The sequence below is a fragment of the Eumetopias jubatus genome, unplaced genomic scaffold (assembly GCF_037043125.1).
Source record: "Eumetopias jubatus isolate StellerSeaLion01/CBP00866 unplaced genomic scaffold, mEumJub1_p1.0 scaffold_16, whole genome shotgun sequence".
Lineage (NCBI taxonomy): Eukaryota > Metazoa > Chordata > Mammalia > Carnivora > Otariidae > Eumetopias > Eumetopias jubatus.
In genome coordinates, this window is record NW_028274822.1 from 16,773,465 (window position 1) to 16,794,564 (window position 21,100).

The following is a 21,100-nucleotide window of genomic DNA, read 5'->3' on the forward strand; positions in this document are numbered from 1 at the left end:
GCACACGGATACGTTGCGCTTCTGGGCTTTTCCTATCCTGCCATCTGAAAATGACCATAAAGGGAAATGTGAACGATCAAGCATCCTAATAGCATTTACTCCCAACTTACCCGTGCAGATGTTTCTCGGTGCTTCTCCACCCCTGGCGTGGACACGTCACGCAGGGGGGTTTTAAAGTGCAGATGCCCAGGCGTGCGCCCCCCTCATTTGAGGATTCTCAGACGTTGCTCACTTCGACTGGTCAGACTTCCTCCCACTTCACAGCAATGCCCCGTTTGCTCTGCCTTGCTGGCGACCGTGGCAGGCCCACAGTGTTCGTAGAGCGGTTTAAAGCCCACAGGCTGGTTGCTGCGGTGCGTGTGTGCACGTGTGTGCGTGTGGCGTTTGAGTAAGACTGACACATTCACTGTCGAAGGAGAAAGAGCCTGACTGAGGCCTGTGGGCAGGAAAACCAGAGGTTCTACCACTACCTTGTTAGAAAAACTGAAGCTTACTCCCATAGCGGGAACTTTCCAGTTTTCGACGGAAACCTGTATTGATTTAAACACAGTAGAGCAAACACCATTTGACCCTGTAAGTCCTCTTAGAACATGGGGAGGCCTCGGGGAGCCGAACCGTGGCCTGTCTGCCCCTACCCCAGGGGGCGTCCTGCCACCCTTGCTCCCCTTGCTACCTGTTGTCTTCTCCCTTCTCAGTGGGGATTTCTTGTCTGGCCAGCTCCCACCAGCCACCTTCCATTTTGAGGCTTCGAAGCCATTGGGAAGGGGAAAAACAGTTGCCCAACCCATAAGAAATGTGTGTCCCAGGAGCACCCGAAAGCTCCCAGCAAGAGGTTCTTCCTGAAGATTCCAGCGTAAGCTGTTGGGATGTCGCAGTGCCCATGCGTCTGCTTGGATGGTGGCCCAGTTCTTGTGGATGTGTTCCCATCAGCGAGGCTGCAGCGGAGACCCCCAGAAAAAGGCCTTTCAATGCAGGACCAACCCCATCACCTCTACCGCACGAGGCCCCGACAGCATCTAAGAGGCCCAAAGCGCTGGTGCTTGCTAACTAGCCACAATCATCTGGTGCCGACCGAGCCATGGTAGGGCTTATGCCAGGATGTCAGGCATGCGGAAAGAATTAACGATCAGCTCAGCCACAGTGAGACTTCTTTAAAGTTTATATTAACCAACGACAGACCCCCAGGAAGATGATAAAATAATAAAGCTTTGACCCAACATTTTGATATTCCATTTTTAGTTAAAGGAATAAAAATCTCTTTTTCTTAAGAAAGGAGTTTATTAAAGGGCACAGGAGAGTCATGTTTTTAGAAAGCGTCCTGTAAATTCTTTCTCTTTCACTTTGCTGATTTCGACAGGATGAGGGCCATTGTCGTCGCCACAACCTATTTCGGCAGAGAGAAAGGCTTATGGGGCAAGCTGCCCCCCCTGCGGCTCACCCCTGCTGCTCTTCCCCAGATCAGGGGCTCCATCAGAGAGGAGCTGTGCAGGTGGGTGACAAGGCACAGGCTCACACTGAAAAGGAAAACTCGCCTAACAATAGGGAAGGGCGACTGAGCACGTACTGCACACACGTCAAGCGCCCGTGCTAAGAGCATTCAGTCAGTTAGCTTCCTGTTCCTGGGGACGGCCAGGGAGCTGAGTGCAGTTCCTATCCTCCATTCGATCCTGAGAGAACTGAGCTTGCTCAAGGCCGAGAGGTGGTTAAGTGGCTTTTAGGGATCCTAAGCCCTTCCACCAGATTTGGACAGACCTCAAAGAATGACAGAAACTTGTAAGTTCTCACCAAAAGGATATTCGGTGAAATGAGAACATTTCTGTTAAAAGTGAAGAGGGCATTTGAAAACATCATTGGCCTCCTTTCTACTCCTCTAACACTGCTACACATATTGTGGTCCAGGCCCCAGCAGCATCGCCCTTCCTTCCCGGGAGGGAGTTGGGAATGCAGAGTCTCGGGCCCCACCCCAGCCCTCCTGAGTCAGAACCTGCCTTTAAGGGCAGCCAGGTGCTCTGCACGCTCACTAAAGCTTGAGAGCATCCCTCCCTTCTCTGGACTGGAATGCTCTTCCCCAGGATTTATCTGCCTGATTTCTTAATTCTGCTCAAGGTCCCCTCCGCAGAGTCTTCCCTGGCCTCTACATGAAAAGCAAGAATTCTCTTTGGCTCTCTATCAGCTGACCCTGGTCAATTTTACTTCAGAGCAATTGTCACTTCTGAAATCCAAGTGTTCCTCCCATACGCTGCAAACTCCATCCAGGCTAGGACTTCACAGCCCTAGCACCTAGGGCGCTAGCTGGAACAGAAGTGCCTGACAGTGGGTGCCTGGGTGGCTCAGTTGGTTTAGCGACTGCCTTCGGCTCAGGTCATGATCCTGGAGTCCCGGGATCGAGTCCCGCATCGGGCTCCCTGCTCAGCGGGGAGTCTGCTTCTCCCTCTGACCCTCTTCCCTCTCGTGCTTTCTCTCTCTCATTCTCTCTCTCTTATAAATAAAATCTTTAAAAAAAAAAAAAAAGAAGTGCCTGACAGTTTCGTGAAGGACCACTTTCTGCGCAGGACAATATACCGTGTGTGTGTATACTCCCACAGTGGAGGTCCCTGGGAAACTACAGAGAGGGACGTGTGTCTCTCACCCTTCTGTACTTTTTGTAAGTTTTCAAAGGAGGATGCACTGTTTTTCTAATTTATGAAGCACTTTTCAAATAATTTATCCAACTATCTCAAGATAGATCCCACCACAAACACAAAGCAGATTACATCTTTCCTTTTAAAAAGGTTTTAGGCTTTATTAACTTATCAGATTCTACTTTAGTAAATAAGAAACCATTTCCTTTTAGGGGCCTGTTCATTCCCCCCCACCCCCCGAAATGCTATTATGCTATGCAAAGAGTTTTAGTTTTGAAACTCAGACATTACGACTACATCGTGGGGACCATGCATCATCCCCAGCAGCAGGTCCAGAAGTGGCCCAGACCCCGGTGCTTGGCTTAGAATGACTACCACAAGTGGCATATAGATTGAGCAGGTTCAAATCAGAGCCCACAAAAGAAAACAATCTTCACTGATGAATCATTTATTTGGACAAGACAAAAACGTCTCCACATTGTTTCCTTTTATACAGAAAGTGGAACATTTCAAATATATTAGGTTTTCTCTTTTTCAACAGAATTCATTTCGATCTGGTCCCAGGAACTTCTTCTCATTTTAGGATTCACGTTTTAGTAACACATATGCACCCATTACAGCCAAAAGAGCATACTGTAAAGAAAACACAGTGGGAAATTACTGTGAGCTCTACAAATTAGTTTGGTCTATAAATGTATTCAGATGAAGTCTGCTCAGTGCTAGACTGAGGACAGAATCAAAAGATGACCTCTTCCCCCTTGCCTGGTTCTCCAAACTAGCTGCTCAATGCCACATTATGGTTTAAACCCCTCCCAAATATACTGATGGACTAAGGATCAAGCACCCAATAAACACGGCTAATTCATTGCTCATTCTTGCGTAGGTTCCCTATTGTTTTTCAAGTGGTTTTTAAAAAATATAGATTTGGCTCTCTATCAGCTTTTTATTGAGGTTGAGAGATCATCACTACTGGGTTTATTGTACTACTTTTTTTTGTATGTTTAAAGATTTCCGTGATAAAAAGCAACAAATACAGAGGTGCCGTTTTAGAATACACTATGAACACAAAAGATGAAAGTAGCTATTTTAAATAACTGATTTAAGTGTTAATTTAAATGGTTATATTAATTCGTAGTTAAATACAAACACTCTGCAAAAAAAAAAAAACAACAAAAAAATCCAGCAAAACATTTTAAACAGACTGCATCTTCACAGCGGCACGTGCAAAAAGCTCCAATATATATACATTTTTTTAATGCAGACGTAGAGACACATTCCTACCTTGAATTTTGGGTAGTCATTCATTATTATGGTGACCATACCAACATATGGTAAAAACCTAAATTGTGGGATGAAAAGCCAGAAATATAAAAATTGTTTGTAAAATGATGATAGCAACATTTAAAAACACTCTAAATCAGCCTTAGGACACAAATCTTCCTTGGGAATAGCCTTGATTAGGGCTATAAAACTAACATTTACTCCTGCCTCAAAAGGCTTTCTTAATCAAAAGGATCATGACTAACAGCAGGATGATTTTTTAAGCAAGCGCATGATTTCAACTAGAGATGCTGCTTGTCTTCACTCGCTGCATTCACCATAACAGAATTAAAATAATTAGTTGAGAGGCGCCTGGGTGGCTCAGTCGTTAAGCGTCTGCCTTCGGCTCAGGTCACAATCCCAGAGTCCTGGGATGGAGCTCCGAGTCGGGCTCCCTGCTCTGCGGGAGTCTGCTTTTCTCTCTCCCACTCCCCCTGCTTGTGTTCTCTCTCTGGCTGTCTCTCTGTCAAATAAATTTAAAAAATCTTAAAAAAAAAAAATCCTTTAAAAAAATAAATAAAATAATTAGTTGAGCCACTTGTACAAATGGAACCAACAACTGCTATCAGACTAGTTTTTAATTTTTTCAGTGGAGAAGTCACATCCAGACAGCCTATATTAAGACAGCTGTTAGGGAAAACTTTCAAAATACATGAAGAATTAGTTTGTAACTGGAAGAACCATCATCATTTTCATTTCATGGGGCTTTCCAGATGTAACAGGCTTATTGGGCAGTGAACACAGATGTGAGTCCCATAATTTATACCCACATGATTATGATCACAGACACAGAAGGTCTGGGGCATAAGCTAGCCAGTGATTCTCCTGACAAAATTCATGAGAAGATGCAATCAGTGGGGACACCTGGGTGGCTCAGGCGGTTAAGTGCCTTCGGCTCAGGTCATGATCTCAGGGTCCTGGCATCGAGTCCCAAATCGGGCTCCTTGCTCAGCAGGCAGTCTGCTTCTCCCTCTGCCTGACCATCCCCCCTGCTTGTGCACTCTCTCTCTGACAAATAAATAAATAAAATCTTTATTAAAAAAAAGATGCAGTCAGAGGACCCAAGCCTCACCTCACCAAGGGGAAACCAGTCCTATGTAAATCAGCAGCTCCAGGTAAGGCAACCAGTCCTATGTAAATCAGCAGCTCCAAGCTCTCCTTTATATGAAGCTTGTCCCCAGGACATCTAAAAATAGAGGACTGACTAGATGGAAGTCTCTCTCTTCTCCCCACAGATACTCCAGTGGAAACGCAATAGGGTAAAGGAGTTAGAAGGTGAGCAGAGGCCTCAAACCACAATCTGATTGATAAAGCTAAATCTTAGAAAATGGTAACCAGGTTCTCCAGCCTTAAACAGCTCGAGGGATTTAGAGAAGATAAAAAAAAGACACTTCTAACACAGGTTAAACATAAAAAACAGTCACCAAGAGAGAGGAAGAATTGCCTTTTTTGTTTTTTTAATAAGAGGATACACGCTCTGCTGTGACAGTCAGAAGCAGAACTCACTGCTGGAACAATTATGCAAAGATGAATATTAAAAGATTTATCACATAACTGTTTCTGGTAGAGAAAAACAGGAAATAGTCTGTCCACCAAAAGAGGATTGGCTAAGTTAGGATTTTATGATTCTCAGTGGAACAACAGTACATACCCACTTAAAAATACATGGGTGTAGATTTGACACAGAAATCTATTTCCAACTTCTTGTTGGGTGAAAAAATAAAATAAAATTCTACTATGTAAAATTATATATTGTATAAGTACATACATCTGTATAGGTAGAGGAAATGTCTAGAATATTCCCTTGAGTGTTATCTCTGGGAGGATTTCTTGTAATTGCTATTTAAAACCACAAATAACTAATCTCTAGGTGACGATTTCTTTCTAAAACAGAATTAAACCAATAATATAGATAATATACTTGCATTCAGCTTTAGTTCTGAGTGGTATTTACACAGTAAATGCAGTACACAGTACAAAGTGGACTACTTACAACAAGTGATTCCATTATCTTATACACTTAGTTTCTTACTTTTTTTTGAGGGAGGAAGGGAGGGAGAAAGAGGGAGACTGAAAGAGAGAGGGGAAGGGGCAGAGAGAGAATCCCCAGCAGGCTCCACACTCAGCACGGAGCCCCATGCAGGGCTTGATCTCACGACCCTGAGATCATGACCTGAGCTGAAGCCAAGAGTGGGACGCTTAACCAACTGAGCCCACTCAGGCACCCCTAGTTTCTTTGTTACTATTTTTCTGATTCCTGAATCTTTTATATAACTTAGAAGTTAATGCTCACCCTCTGGCCCTTCCCACCACATCCTTCTTCTCAAGCCAGTTCTGGCCCTCTTTGTACAAGCCTCTGTCGTCAACTTCATTATTGTCTCCTTTAGTCAGAAATTTGATGTCTCCATTATCTCTAGAAAGCAAAATAATGTCCTTTCACAAATGACTTTCAGCACAGCATCATTAGAAAACAATTAGTTTACCCAGCATGTCACAGTCAGATACGGGCATTTAGATGAGCATTCGACAATAACTAGATCTTTCCTGGTCTAAGGTGATTGCTTACAGATAACCATCCGACTAACACACAGGTCTGCTGGTGATTTTGCAGACTCAAATTCTAAAATGCTCATGTTACCCTGATAACCAAAAAGCATGGCAAAGCACGAGGGCACCAGCAAGGCAATGATGAGCTTCCAGCAACTGTCTTCACTCTCTTAGTCCTCAAAGACCAACTTGTGAACATGGATTATATTCCCCTTCCCTCTACACATGAACGTGGTCCTAGATCACATGGATTTGAGCACAAGCTAATTCAATGTGGGTGTGCCCTTACCCCTCCTCAAACTTACTTCTCCTTGCCAAATGCAGAATGTTAATGCATTATTTCCTTCAGCGCTGAGCAAAGTGGTACAAAATCTGGTTTGCAAAGAAACAGGAATCACAAATGGCATAAAACCAGTGTGTTAAAGAGACCCATGGGATTAATTTTGAACATTCTAAACCGGTGCTTACATAGCCTTAACACTAGAAACACAACATTACGGCATATTACAGAGCTATAAAGAGGGTCTTCTTTCAATAAGACAAATGAAAAAAGGCACTATTATAATTAGATAAAATATTAAAAGCCCACAAAGATTTGAAACCACGCCAGAAGAAGCAAGCTGATTTGCAGCTGCGGTTATAAAGGAAATCAAGAAGAGAAAACCCCAAGCAGTCTCTCCCACAACTCATGCAAATTACAGAAAATCACCATTATTTCCTCAACTTTGAATAATTTTTCATCTGTAGAAATTGTTTTTAAGTCAGCTGTCACGTTACAACCATGCATATTTCTTTATTAGTCAGTTAACAAGTGGACATCAAGTCCCATCGTGTAGAACCACAAGCGCAACGCAAACAGGAACAGGGTCATTCCAATGTTTACAGCAAAGCAAGGTGACAATTTTAAATATCGACTTCTTGGGGGACCCCTGCAAGCAGTGAATGGAATGGGAACCTAACACTGGAGATACACAAATAGTTACAGTACACTCGTGTGTACACACACCCGCACACACCCACGCGCAATGAGAAACGCCCTGTTATTTAAAAAACACAAATACAGCGGTCAGTTTAATTCCGTAACTCAGGCAGGTAAAAAATGCTACACTAAGCTGCAAGAGGTAAATGAATAACCCAGTATAGAGAAGGTAACATTTTCACTAATCACGTGACTGTACCCTCTCCTGGGAACTTAATATATTTGAAGGAGAAGTCAGTGTTTCTCCTTCCCAAAAAGTGCCTTCAGAAGCCACCACTGGCATTTAGAGGAAAGGAAGACTACCTGTGGGGGGAGAACTGAAGCACGACACGCAGTGACTGAAGCCCGAGCCGGGCCGCCACCCGGGGCTAAGGCTACAGCTGTGAATGCCACCTGGTCCGAAGTGACACAGAGAAACAGGCAGCTTTCTGCATTTCAGAAAACAGTCCTCACATCACCATCATCCTCGGCTGCAACGGGACTGGATTTTTTCTGAGACTCCTTCAAATAACGATTATGTTCTCGTACATTCCACCTCCCATTGTGTGCAACTTAAGTTGCTGAGTGCTTCCGGAAACACCTGTCCATTCAGTTCTCACACCCGCCCTGTGAGTCATGGTGGGAAATGGTGATGTTATCATGCCCGTCTTCCAGACTGGGTAAAGTAGCAGGTCCACAGTCACCCAATTAGTAAACCGCAGGACTAGGAGCATAATCCAGAGCATCTGCTACTTTCTATTCAACCATGAAAACTGGCTACCGAAATTGAATCACAAATTCCACACCTGAAACTAATATTACACTGTATGTTGACTAACTGGAATTTAAATAAAACTTGAGGGAAAAAAATGGGGAAAAAAAGTTGGATAATAATCAGTGCTAGTGGAATGAATGAATGAATGAATGAATAAAATAAATAAATAAATCTGGCTACCAAAATTTATAAAACAACACCAAAAAGAAGTCAAGTCACCTTACTTTTCATGAACTTTGATCACTCTGTGAACTATTGGAATGTCTCGTCCTTCGACTTTAAAGACCACGATTTCACCCGCTCTGATAGGGTCTTCCCGAAAGTTTGTCAGGAACAGAAGGTCACCTCTGTGAAAGGCTGGCTCCATACTGCCACTGGAAAGAAACACAAAATCACATCCATTTAGCCTGGGCTCACAGGGGAACTTTTCAATTCATGAAGAACACAAAAATAAACGGATCAGTGAAAGTCTCCACCTCCATCATTTGTCAGGCAGGTCTGGGAGCTAACATGCCACAGTGGTTCCCTTCCGACTGCTCATGATGATGACATCAAGTGAGAAAGGAAATGATTTCTCCTTAGATTAAGTATGAAAAGGATAGTTGCAGGTCCCACTGTACTTTGTATTAAGTAGAAAAAGAACCAGGTATAATGTGAACACTTTGAAGTAAAAGCTGCCAAGTTTTAGCCTCAAAAAAAAAAAAGGTCCTACATCTACAAATACATTACTATTTTCATTCAGAAGTGCAGACTCTGAAGCTGGTTGATACTCTAGGGCAAGTCTTGCGTTTCATGGCTCATCTCCAGCACCTAGGACGTGGGCACTCCCATTCAAGGAAGAGAAGCAAACAAACGAATGCCTGAGAAGAGTGATCTACCCAAAAAATGAGCTGAGGGTTGGGACAAAATTCAAACCCAAGTCTTGGGGCTCCTGCGGCATCATCCTCTAGGCCGTATTCTACAGAAAGCCCAGTTTTAACAAATGTTGACTGCTTCTGATGTGGAGGTCAATAAATAATCCTACCTGGTACTGGTTTAAACCCATGCCAAAAATCTTCAATGGATTCAAAGTAAATTGTAATCTAGTAGAAGCTGAAATTCTCAAAACAGAATTCATTTTCCTTTTTTTAAATGTTCAGTTAGCCACTGTATAGTACATCATTAGTTTTTGATATAGTGTTCAGTGATTCATTAATTGCATATAATACGCAGTGCTCATCACAACACGTGCCCTCCTTAATACCCATCACCCTGTTCCCCCATCCCCCACCCCCCTCCCATCTGAAACCCTCAGTTTGTTTCCCGGGCTCCATAGTCTCTCCTGGTTCATCTCCCTCTCTGATTTCTCCCCCTTCAGTTTTCTCCCCTTTCCCCTATTGTCCTCCGTGCTATTGCTTATGTTCCACATATGAGTGAAACCATATGATAATTGTCTTTCTCTGCTTGACTTATTTCACTTAGCATAATCCCCTCCAGTTCCATCCGTGTTGATGCAAATGGTAGGTATTCATCCTTCCTGATGGCTGAATAATATTCCATCGTATATATGTACCACATCTTTATCCATTCATCTGTTGAAGGGCATCTCAGCTCCTTCCACAGTTTGGCTATTGGGACAATGCTGCTATGAACATTGGGGTGCACGTGCCCCTTCGGATCACTACATCTGTATCTTTGGGTAAATACCTGGTAGTGCAATTGCTGGGTCATAGGGTAGCTCTATTTTTAACATCTTGAGGAACCTCCATACTGTTTTCCAGAGTGGCTGTACCAGCCTGCGTTCCCAACAACAGTGTAAGAGGGTTCCCCTTTCTCCACATCCTCCCAACATTTGCTCTTTCCTGTTTTGTTAATTTTTGCCATTCTAACTGGTGTAAGGTGGTATCTCATTGTGGTTTTGATTTGTATTTCCCTGGTGGCTAGTGATGTTGAGCATTTTTTCATGCGTCTGTTAGCCATTTGTATGTCTTCTTTGGAGAAGTGTCTGTTCATGTCTTTTGCCCATTTTTTGACTGGGTTATTTGTTTTTTAAGTGTTGAGTTTGAGAAGTTCTTTATAGATCTTGGATACCAGCCCTTTATCTGTAGTGTCATTTGCAAATATCTTCTTCCATTCCGTGGGTTGCCGCTTAGTTTCGTTGAGTGTTTCCTTTGCTGTGCAGAAGCTTTTTATCTTGATGAAGTTCCAAAAGTTCATTTTTGCTTTTGTTTCCCTTGCCTTTGGAGACATGTCTTCAAAGAAGTTGCTGTGGCCAATGTCGAAGAGGTTACTGCCTATGCTCTCCTCTAGAATTCTGCTGGATTCCTGTCTCACACTGAGGTCTTTAATCCATTCAGAATTCATTTTCTATATGCTCATGCTGTGTCGTAATGCATGAGAAAATAAGTAAGACCAAACAATATTGCAATATAGAGGCTGTATGATCAAAAACCTTTGAGAAGTTAGTTGAGGGCAGGATGCAGCGAGGAAGAACCAGACTAATGAAGAAATGGGGTGCTTTAAAGGAAAATGTGAGTTCAAAATGGGAGCAGCTCAAGAAGTTGGCCCTCCTGTCCCTCCGGGCCCTGGACCACCTTAAACTTGTCAGCACATGCAGATCAGCAAAGAGAAACACAGGGGAGACTTGCCTGTCACTAAGTACTTGCTGATGTGTTTCAATAAACACATAAGTGAAACCAGTGACACTAAGTATCATAATAGATCTAGCATTCAAAAATAGGAAGTCTGAATAAAAAACAGAGAGAGGGCTAAAAATATAAATGACTATGAGGGAAAGAAAGAGCAAACAGTTAAGAACTACAACTAGAAAAACCTCCTGGATAAGTCTCAGAGGCAGAAGAGTACAGTTCGTCATCAAGAGTCATTATTGTTGGGGCGCCTGGGTGGCTCAGTCGTTAAGCATCTGCCTTCGGCTCAGGTCATGATCCCAGGGTCCTGGGATCGAGCCCCGCATTGGGCTCCCTGCTCCGCGGGAAGCCTGCTTCTCCCTCTCCCACTCCCCCTGCTTGTGTTCCCTCTCTCACTGTCTCTGTCAAATAAATAAATAAAATCTTTACAAAATAAAGAAAGAAAGAAAGAAAGAAAAGAAAAAAAAGAAAAAGAGTCATTATCATGTCTCATGAGGAATGCACTTCTTTGGAATGTTTCACTAATATCAACTTACACTTGCTTTCCTCACGGGCCAGGGATTTCCCAAAGGTCAGTGTTCCCCGAGGTCACACATCTCTCATGATGTCAACAGTTTATGTTGACAAACCAAATTTAGAACTATAAAGCGTGCTTAAAAAAAAAAGAAGTCCCTACAGACTTCTTTTTTGTTACAACAGTTTCTGTGTACAAGTGTGTCTGTGTGATTAAAGGAAAACCAGAACACCTGGGATCTAGTTTGGGCTCTGTCAAAAGTAACTGTAAGATGCAAGTGGCTTGGCCTTCATGGGCCTCAGGCTCTTTATCTGTTAAGTAGGAGGGCCCATCTAAATTAGAGGTTTTTAATTTCTTTTTTTTTCTTTAAGATTTTATTTATTTATTTGAGGGGGGAGCACACAGCGGGGTGAGGGGCAGAGGGAGAAGCAGACTCCCCGCTGAGCAGGGAACCCGATGCGGGGCTCGATCCCAGGACCCCGAGATCATGACCCGAGCTGAAGGCAGATGCTTAGCTGACTGAGTCACCCAGGCGCCCCAGAGGTTTTTAATTTCTAATGAAAAAAAAAAAAGCCTTAAAATCCTTCCTTCGAATGAAATCTTACCAGGCTGCATATCCATATACAATACATAAAAATAGAGCTGTTATAACTGAAACAAGGCTGAGGTATCTAGAATCCATGCATTTGTTCCCCTTCTCCCTCCTAACCTATCCACTGGACCCCAGGGCACTCCTAGAGCACAGCATGCACACCAGTGAATCAGAAACCCGCATGCTCTCCTAAGGCTCCTAAATTTATGAAAGCAGTGTCTCTCTAGAATAGGCCCCTTGGCCAGCCACACCAGGGCAACCTGGTGAAGCCAGGGCCACGGCTGAAGCCCCATGATACGGCAGCAAGGCCCAGTGGAGGGAAAGGGCACTGGTTTGGGAGGCACAAACCCTGTGTGCTGACCTTGGCTCCTCCACGGGCCAGCGGTGACCCTGCCCGGTCACTGCTACAGCCTACCGCTCCCCCTGTAAAGCACACGGGCTCCATCACCCACCCACCCCCGCCCTGCCCCGCAAGGCTTGATGGTCTAGGCCACGTTGGACAGAGAGCATCTTGAAGCACCTAAGGGCTCCCTAACATGTTTCTTTGATTTCAAACTGATTACGTTTCCCCCCCCTTGCATGACTTTATGGCTATATGAAGTTAACTAAGGTATTAACTTTTCTTAAATTAATGTCCTGTGCTTTAGAAGATACTAGTCTCAGGAAGAGAGCAGCCCCGTACAACAGTGTTGCGGAAGATGCTTGAAACAACACAGCACACTCTGCTGGGCACTGGGGAGATACACTTCCCTGTCTGGTACAAAGAAAACCAAATCACAGTTTTAAATCACAGTTTTAAATTACTTATGTTTAAAATCAATTTGTACACAAATAATCACATAAGATTGTTATTTTAGGTGCATTAAAGCATTAAAATGCAAAAGCAAATATACAGTACTGGGGCATTAGCATCCCCACGATCAAAGCTCCAAAGTGTGTGCTGAAAAAGGTGAGATGTTTCAACAAAGATCAGAACGAAATGAAAACAGGTTTCAACAAAGAAAACTCTAATAATCTACCCAGTGAAAATACTGAGCGCTGGCTGTCACGCAGGCTTTCGCTCAGGCAACACTGCTCTTCTGTCGCGGGCAGGAGCGTGACGGCAGCAAGAGAGTGGCAAGACAGTGTGCGGCACGTACCTCAGCACCACCACGATCGGGCTCTCGCTGCCAGTGAGGACGATCAAGCCTTTCCAGATCATAAGCGCAGAAGACACAATCATGGCAAAGTTTAAAACCTGGTAATAGAGCTGGAACGAGAAAGGCCAAACCCAAAGTGAAAACCAATGGAAGAGTATGCACAAACCCTAAGCTGGAGATGAGTCTGTTTACAAACAAAACAAAACAAAACAAAACCAAAAGCTAAGTTGTGATTTTAGGATATTAAGCTAATTCACACAAACTGCAAACTCGGGTAGTATTTCAACTTTTGTCCATGGAATGAGTCTTCTGTATATTGTCTCTCTTTCAATGAGCAATGAGAGAAAAAAACCCAGAGCAATCCATGGGACCTACTTTGTTAAAGCTTCGGTAAGACTCTACTTACTTACCTCTCTGGGATTTCCCAGAACCTTCAACCCTGAAGAGTCCTGTTATTCAAGTTCTACCCCAAGGGCCTCCTGCTCTAGTGTAGAGACTACCCGTCAGACCTGAGAGCCTAATGCACACAGTGTGATTTACCTAGAACCACTCCTTAGCCACCTGGCCAAAGAGACCTCAAATGAGGCTTCAGAGTCCTATAGTACTTTGCAATGAGGCTGTTCTGCATCTGAAATTACATTGCAAAGTGAACAAAAACTTTAAACACCTGGATGTTTAAATTTTCCATAAATGTTTTAAAAGGTAAAAAGCAAACAATATCTGGTTAAGAACATAGACAGAAAGCCACACAAGATGATAGCTAGTTCTAAGCTGATCTTGCTCCACCTTAGACCACTGAGTTAAGATCCACAGGGCCTGTCCTGCCAAAGCTCAAGGCTCTTCCTTGCTGACAGTTGCCTGCCACACACAACCCCTGGTGACTACAGCGGGGGGGGGGGGGGGGGAGCAACACGTGCCTACCTCACAACACCCTATATCGGACTGTAGCTGGATTGTTGGGCCAGATGTTTACAGTCTTCCAAGAGGCTGTAGGGACAAAAGTCACTGTGCCTACTACTACTTGGAATGTAAGTCCCTCAGGGCATCTGCCCTTAGTGCCCTCCAGGATGGCTCCTTACTCTAGTACCTGCCTCAGTCTTCCTCCTCACAACCCCTCTGTCTGGGTGATCTGAAGAGCCACGGAGAAGGCCTACCCAACACTTTAGTGTCTCAATTCTTAGACATCCTCATCTCCAAAGTCCTTCTCCCTCCACCTGAACCAACCACTCTCAACATGCCTGGAACCGAAACTGCTCAATCCCCACGTCTCTAATTCAATTATCCCCCTCTACCTGCCCATGTACACCTGTTCTTCCGCCATATGTGCTCACCTACATGGCAGGACTCTTGTCACTCCCCCTCCCAATTCGTTCTATACATTCTACCTTCTAAACATTTCTGGAATCTGTTGCATTCTCTCTTTTCCCATTGGCACCACTCTCATCCAAGTCACCAACAGAGCCCACTGGGCAACTGCAAGAGCCTGCTAACCAGTTTCCTGACGTCCATACACACCTCTGTCAATGCACTCTCCACGTTATACTCTACACTCACTTGCAAAGGCACCTCCGGCCATCTGATCATCTCTATGCCCTGCTTCAACTGCCCCTCGATTGCACCCCTTCAATTGGATCCCACTACTCTGAGGATGAATATGGTCTCTATGGCCCTGTCTGGTACATCCCCCTACTCCCTAGCTTCAGCTGGTGAAGCTCACTTCACTCCAGGTACGATAGTGGTATCTGTCAAGTGCTTCAGAGAGCACATGCTCCTATCCACTCCAGGATCTTTACCTGGCTATTTACTCTGCCCAAAGGCTCTCTCCCTAGATTCCTTAGCATACGTAATGCTCACTTATCTTAAATCCTACTTTCGGCACCAGTTCCCCAGGGAAGCCCTCCCTGACCCACTAGACAAGGAGTCAGCAAACTTTTTCTATAAAGGGCCACATAATAAGTATTTTACAAGCCATACAGTCTGTTGAAATTACTCAACCCTGCCATTGCAGCGAGAAAGCAACCAAAGACAATAGGTAAAAGAATGAATATGGCTGTGTTCCAATTAACTTTATTTATAAAAATAGATGGTGTGGGGGGTGCCTGGGTGGCTCAGTCGGTTAAGTGTCTGACTCTTGATTTCGGCTCAGATCACGATCTCAGGAACGTTGACATTGAGCCCTGCACTGGACGCTGAGCATGAAACCTGCCTCAGATTCTCTCTCTCCCCTCTGCCCCTCCCCCAACCCTACCTCCCATCCCCCAAGTCTCTAAACAAACAAACAAACACAGATGGTGGGCTGGAGCTTGCTACTCTGCTGTAGACCAGCCTAGGTCCTCCTGTTACATATTCTCACTGCATTCTGCACTTCTTTATACCGTCCATCACTATAATTATACATATCATTTTTTTTAAAGATTTTATTTATTTATTTGAGAGAGAGAATGAGAGAGAGAAAGCACGAGAGGGAAGAGGGTCAGAGGGAGAAGCAGACTCCCTGCAGAGCAGGAAGCCCGATGTGGGACTCGATCCCGGGACTCCAGGATCATGACCTGAGCCGAAGGCAGTCGCTTAACCAACTGAGCCACCCAGGCGTCCCTATACATATCATTTTTAATGTGTCTTTTACCTTAGACTGTATGTTCTACAAAGGCAAAGATCATTTTGGCCTGGTTCACAGCTGTACCTCCAAAGTTCAACACAGGTCTGGGCAAAAAGTAAGTACTCAATTTGTTGAGTAAATAGTGAGAAAACAAACATCTTTAATATATGGTGGGCACAAACAATTAGTAAGAAAAACACTAAAATCCCCAAAACAACAACAACAAAAGAGGTAAAAGCTTAAAACTATTACTTTTCCAAAGAAGAAATACAAGTGGTGAATAAACACTTAAGAGTGTTCAAATCCAATCCTCCCTCCCTCCTCCCCTCTTCTTTTTTATGCCTAGCAAACTTCAAGTTTGAGGGGGTTTTTTTGGTTTTTGTTTTTTAATGCTAATACTCGGTGCTGGCCCAGAATGCACTGTGGTGAGAAAGCAAGCAGACCCGGTCATTCTGAGAGCAATCTGGCACTAGAATCACGAGATTACTTTGGGCCCAGTAATCCTACTCTAGGAATTTCGTCTACAATAAAGGCAGATAGGGAATTATGGCCCAACGATACGCATCATGGTCCTATTTCTAGGAACAGAGAAAAGGAAATAAATGAGCAACAACAGAGAAATGATTGAGTAAAATAATGGCAAGTAACTGCACTATTTAAAACAAAAGTGTAGGCTGCAGTAGAATCTCCACAAACCGCAAAACAGTTTGTAGAACGAACATAAGGGGGTGCCCTCAAAGGCCAACAGAGGCCATGTTAGCATGGTGGAATTATGAGTGACTGAATTTTCTTCTTTACACTAGTCTCTATTCTTTAAAATGTCTGTGGTGGACATGAACTAATTCCAAAGTCGGGGGAAAACAAATGTTTAAAGGAACTTGACAGAATGTTATACGGCCGTTAAAATGATTACTTTGAGGAGTGTGACAAAACAGGAACACGCAGTCTGACGTGGCAGTAAGGTAGGAAAAGCAGAGCTCATACTGCTCCTATTACACGTCTGTGAAATTATGTCATTCCAGGTATTTATGGAGGAAATAACTGAAAGTGGGGACATAAAAATGAATTAAAATAACCGTGAAGTGGGACGCCTGGGTGGCTCAGTCGGTTAAGTGTCTACCTTCGGCTCAGGTCATGATCCCAGGGTCCTGGGATGGAGCCCCGCATGGGGCTCCCTGCTCAGCGGGGAGCCTGCTTCTCCCTCTGCCCCTCACCCCTGCTCACTCTCACTCTCCCGCTTCCTCTCTCTCTCTCTCAAATAAATAAATAAAACCTTAAAAAAAATTACCATGAAGCTATTCTGGTGTAATAATTGAAAAGGAGATAAATGTAATTCAAAATTAAAGTTACACACCATTAAAAAAAAAAAAACAACTCTTTGGCTACTGTGTCAAGAGCAAATTATGAAACTATCACTAAATCCCCAAAAGACAAAGAAGGAAACTGGAGTGCCAAGCGGATACTGTTAAAGCACTGGGCTATAATACATTAAATTGTTGCTTCCGAAGTAAAATCCACCTTGCAAGGCACATCAGTCTAAAGCAGAGGCTGTTCACTGTAGCTCGCATTCGAAAACTTCTCCACCTGCTCTGCCAGACTTGAAGGACTTGATAAATAAATGTTGTTCCATTATGAATTACAGATCTGACTGGGAAAGCCCCAAACCACAGTTTTAAACAGAAATTGTCATTTTTAGACAGATTTTCAAACCACTGGGCTCCACCCTGATAAAAGCAAAGTATAAAACCTTGCCATTTATGTAATAAAGGCCTAGTGCTAAAAATATTTTTTCCAGTATGATTTTCTATGCTTGAAAAATTCATCGAGGGGAAGTAAAATCAATTCCTCAAAAAAAAAGTCCTTTGAGCAAGACACCTATTGGCTAAAAAAAATAACCGATTATACAAAAACCTAACAAGCTAATTGCAAAACCGCAGATCCTACTTCAACACCCTACCTTTAAGGAACCTACTAATATGAGTATAGGATTAAAATCCCGGAATTCCGAAACATAATTTTGGTTGAACTACTGGACAGACTGACGGGGATGTAAGAGATACACCGCCACGTTTCACTGGTGCCTTTTGTTCGTCCATCTTCACCTCCCAACTTTCTAAGCTCGGCAATTCATAGCCGAAGCAAAAGTTCAGAAGCAAGCGCACACTCAGTCTTTGTCAACCAGAGATGAAACAGCCAATGTCTGAGAGTTTCAAACAAACGTTTCAGACCCGATATTCTGGCCGACAAAGCAGCAGAAATGCCCGTAGCTGTATTTCTTCCTTCCTCTCTTCCTCACTGCAGAAACAAAGAGTCCTTGTTTTTGCGTGTGGCTCTTGCCTTACTTTATAGCAAGCTGGGGCAGCAGAGAAAGGAGGTCCCACTTCCGAGACTGGCGGAGCACGCATGCCTGACAAGGTGTCAGAGGATGCTATTTTGGAGGGGAAAAGAAAGAAAAGGACAAAGCTTAAAAGAAAAAGAAAGAAAGTACCAGGGGGAAGCAGATTTGAACTTGTGCATTTTAATTAGAAAACTAGCAAAACATAGACAATGCAACAGCTACGGACAGGCCTTATCACCGAGAGTGGGAATATACAGACCTGTGAAAAGGCAAACCAGTTTAGGAGTTGAGACATTCATCAGAAGGCCTTCTCTGATAGTCTGCAATTATAACCACCAATAATCAGTACCAGTTTTAGAGGCATTCTGAAAACCTAGCCAATTAAGTCTAGACTTTAAAATAAAGCTCTATTTTCTGGAGGATTTTCTTGGGAACAGCATCAGTGCTCAGGGAATTAGCTGTTGGTTTTTCAAGCTGGTGATAATCACTGCCACAACTCGTCTTAATCACAGAAACTCCTAAGAGCTCATCAGCCATGCACACCTAGAAACAACCAGATTCTAAACAACAGTTTAGACTTGGTGACTTGAGTCACCAAGCTCTCCCACACTACTGCACTAGCATGAAATTCTTTTTGGAAAACAAAACAAAACAAAACAAAAAAACAAAACAAAACCCATATGTCCACAGGCGTAAGTTGTGCTATGCCGTAGGCATCATCCCACTCCACAATATAGTGGCAAAAATGACAGGATGTGTCAAAATCATAATAATTTATACCATTTTCTTTTTAAGTGTTTTTGTTTGTTTTAGAGAGTGAGAGCACGGGGGGGGGGGTGAGGAGGAGGGGAGAAGCCGAGGAAGAGGGGGAGAGAGAATCTTAAGCAGGCTCCATGCCCAACGGGGAGCCCCATATGGGGCTCCATCTTGGGACTCTGACCTGAGCCTAGATCAAGAGTTGAACACTTAACCCACTGAGCCATCCAGGAGCCCCTATACCATTTTCAAAGACGATCAAAATTACCAATAGGATGGTTCCATTTTTCTTAGCATAATTTATTATTCATACCAGTAAAAGTATTAGGATCCATTAGGATCTATCATGCCTACAGGTCCCCTAAATTCTCTATCTAGAAGCTTAAGCAATCGCATTTTTCCTGGCTGAGAGGGCTTCCTTTCCAGTCCCTACTCAGCCTTATATTGAAGACTCAAAGACAGCGATGCTGGCCAAGGAGGTGACCAAGGAGAGAGCAAAAAGGAAGCTTTCCTCTGAGGTCACACAAGAGTGAGAAATCAACCCCAGCTGCCCAGAGACCCCAATGCTAACTGCTTCCTATATTCAAGGTGTAGCCAGATGACAGAATCTAAGAAATTAGGGAAGACTTCTGGGGTCCCCTCTGGAACACTGTGTCTAAAAACGACTGAGCATCCCCAGTGAGATCGCCAGGCACAAGGAGCTTTATTTAGTCCCGATGCATAGTGGGGAGAACACGTCCCAGAATGCGAAGAAATTACTTTGGAAGGCATTACTGGACAGTTTCCACTGTCAGAAAGTTCTTTCCTTTCGCCTGCCTTCTCGCCCCTTCCATCCGGGGGCAGCCTTCCTCGGGGTGTCAGGCCTCCAGAGCCTCTTCCAGGGGCTGGCCCTTCAAACACGTGCAGACAGCTGTCACTCACGGCCGAGTCACCTCTCAGCTTGCTCAACCACACTAGATTCCGATTCTCTTCTCCTTTCCGGCCACCCTCCCCTCACGGCGCTCTTGCCAGTCAAGACAGCGCACACCAGTGCCCACACGTGGGTTCGCGCAGATTTGAACTCAGGGCCTCTGAGAGCCGGTGAGGGAGCCTGGGGGCGCCGTCGGCCCCAGTCGCCGGGCGCTGTCCTTCCCGGAGCCCGACCCAGAAAGCCCCGACTCCCCGCAGTTGCAGCCGGTTCTTGCTCCGGGGCGCGCCCCCCGCGCGGGCCTCCCCTACCTGGCGCTTGTTCATCTTCCTCAGGTCCCCAAAGATGTCCAAGCCGGACGCCGGGAGATGCGTCCCCACGGCGCCCGCGCGCACCATGGCGGGCTCTTCAGGGGCCGAGTCTGCCCACCCGCCCCGGGTGTCACAGACAGCGGCGGAGCACCGGCCCGACCCGGCCCCCGCCTACCAGCTCCGCGTCCTTGCGGGTCACGTGACCGGCAACTCGCTCGGGCGCCCGGGAATGGTAGTTCTCTGCGAATCTTAGCCACCAGTCCACCTGGAAGGAACTGGGAAGAAGAAAACTACCACTCCCAGAATGCTGCGGGGCGAAAGGCTCGTCCAGTGAAGACCCAGGGCTTCTAGGGAGGGCAGCGAGGGGACTCAGGAGCCTTGTCCGACCCTTCCGAGCGAACTTGGGGGAGAGGGTGATCTTGCATATCGCAGGGACAACTCGGGGAAGCGACTATTCAAGAGGAACTGAATTCCTCAAGACTCTGGTCAGGCGCCAAGAGGACACCTAAAGCTCCCCGGCATTCACCTACCCGTGTATCTTAGCCATTGGATGACTGCGCCGAGGGGAGGCGGGGCCTCTACACTGGCAGCCGGCTGGGCTGAACCGGGGAGGAGCCTAAAGAATAACATGGCTGGTGGGCGGGGCTTGAAAAGAGGCGGGATTTTTGAAGTCTCGGAGTTCTACGCTCTGCAAGAAGTAGTAGGATTTGAATGCAATGAAGCATCATTGTATCCTCTTGACCATGTTGTGTTGTGTTGCAATAAATATTAATTGAACGAATAAATAACCACCGAATTTTATACACGAAGAAACAGGCACAGAAAGTCTAAAGGACCTGGCCAAGGTTAAGGGTCAGAGTCTGAAATAGAACTCAAATTTTACAGTTTCCAATTGTAGATTAGCTACATCATTCATTCACTCAGTTATGCATTATTTATTTCATTCTTTTATTCACAACTCTTTCTGAAGCATCTACTATGCACCTGGCCTTTTTCTAGGCACTTGAGAAACATCAGTGAACAAAATAAAATGCCTGCCCTCATAAAACTTACATTCTATACCTTCTAACAGAAGTAGATATAATAAATGAGTAAA

The 21,100-nt window shown here is 44.6% G+C and overlaps 1 protein-coding gene across 2 annotated transcripts; it reads right to left on the bottom strand.

Annotated features, from left to right (window-relative positions):
- Nucleotides 1-3,053: 3,053 nt before the first annotated feature.
- Nucleotides 3,054-20,195, bottom strand: SEC11C (SEC11 homolog C, signal peptidase complex subunit). Of its 2 annotated transcripts, XM_028102956.2 has the most exons (7): nucleotides 20,005-20,195; nucleotides 13,094-13,203; nucleotides 8,446-8,595; nucleotides 6,235-6,354; nucleotides 5,014-5,127; nucleotides 3,903-3,960; nucleotides 3,054-3,254 (listed from the first exon to the last, which is right to left on the bottom strand). In XM_028102956.2, exons 1-7 carry the CDS (start codon nucleotides 20,089-20,091, stop codon nucleotides 3,201-3,203), a joined length of 693 nt encoding a protein of 230 aa, XP_027958757.1. In that variant the 5' UTR covers nucleotides 20,092-20,195; the 3' UTR covers nucleotides 3,054-3,200. The 2 variants fall into 2 exon arrangements, with proteins under 2 accessions (XP_027958757.1, XP_027958758.1); XM_028102957.2 differs by lacking the exon at nucleotides 5,014-5,127 and having other exon boundaries at nucleotides 20,005-20,194.
- Nucleotides 20,196-21,100: the final 905 nt, after the last annotated feature.

What these genes read in the sequence shown, in the direction of transcription:
- SEC11C (XM_028102956.2), bottom strand. Translation starts at nt 20,091, where the DNA reads ATGGTGCGCGCGGGCGCCGTGGGGACGCATCTCCCGGCGTCCGGCTTG. An exon ending in CCGATCGTGGTGGTGCTGAG is followed by an intron (nt 8,596 to 13,093) that starts GTACGTGCCGCA and finishes GTTTCTTTCCAG; the next exon opens with TGGCAGTATGGAGCCAGCCT. An exon ending in GTGATCAAAGTTCATGAAAA is followed by an intron (nt 6,355 to 8,445) that starts GTAAGGTGACTT and finishes TTTGCTTTCTAG; the next exon opens with AGATAATGGAGACATCAAAT.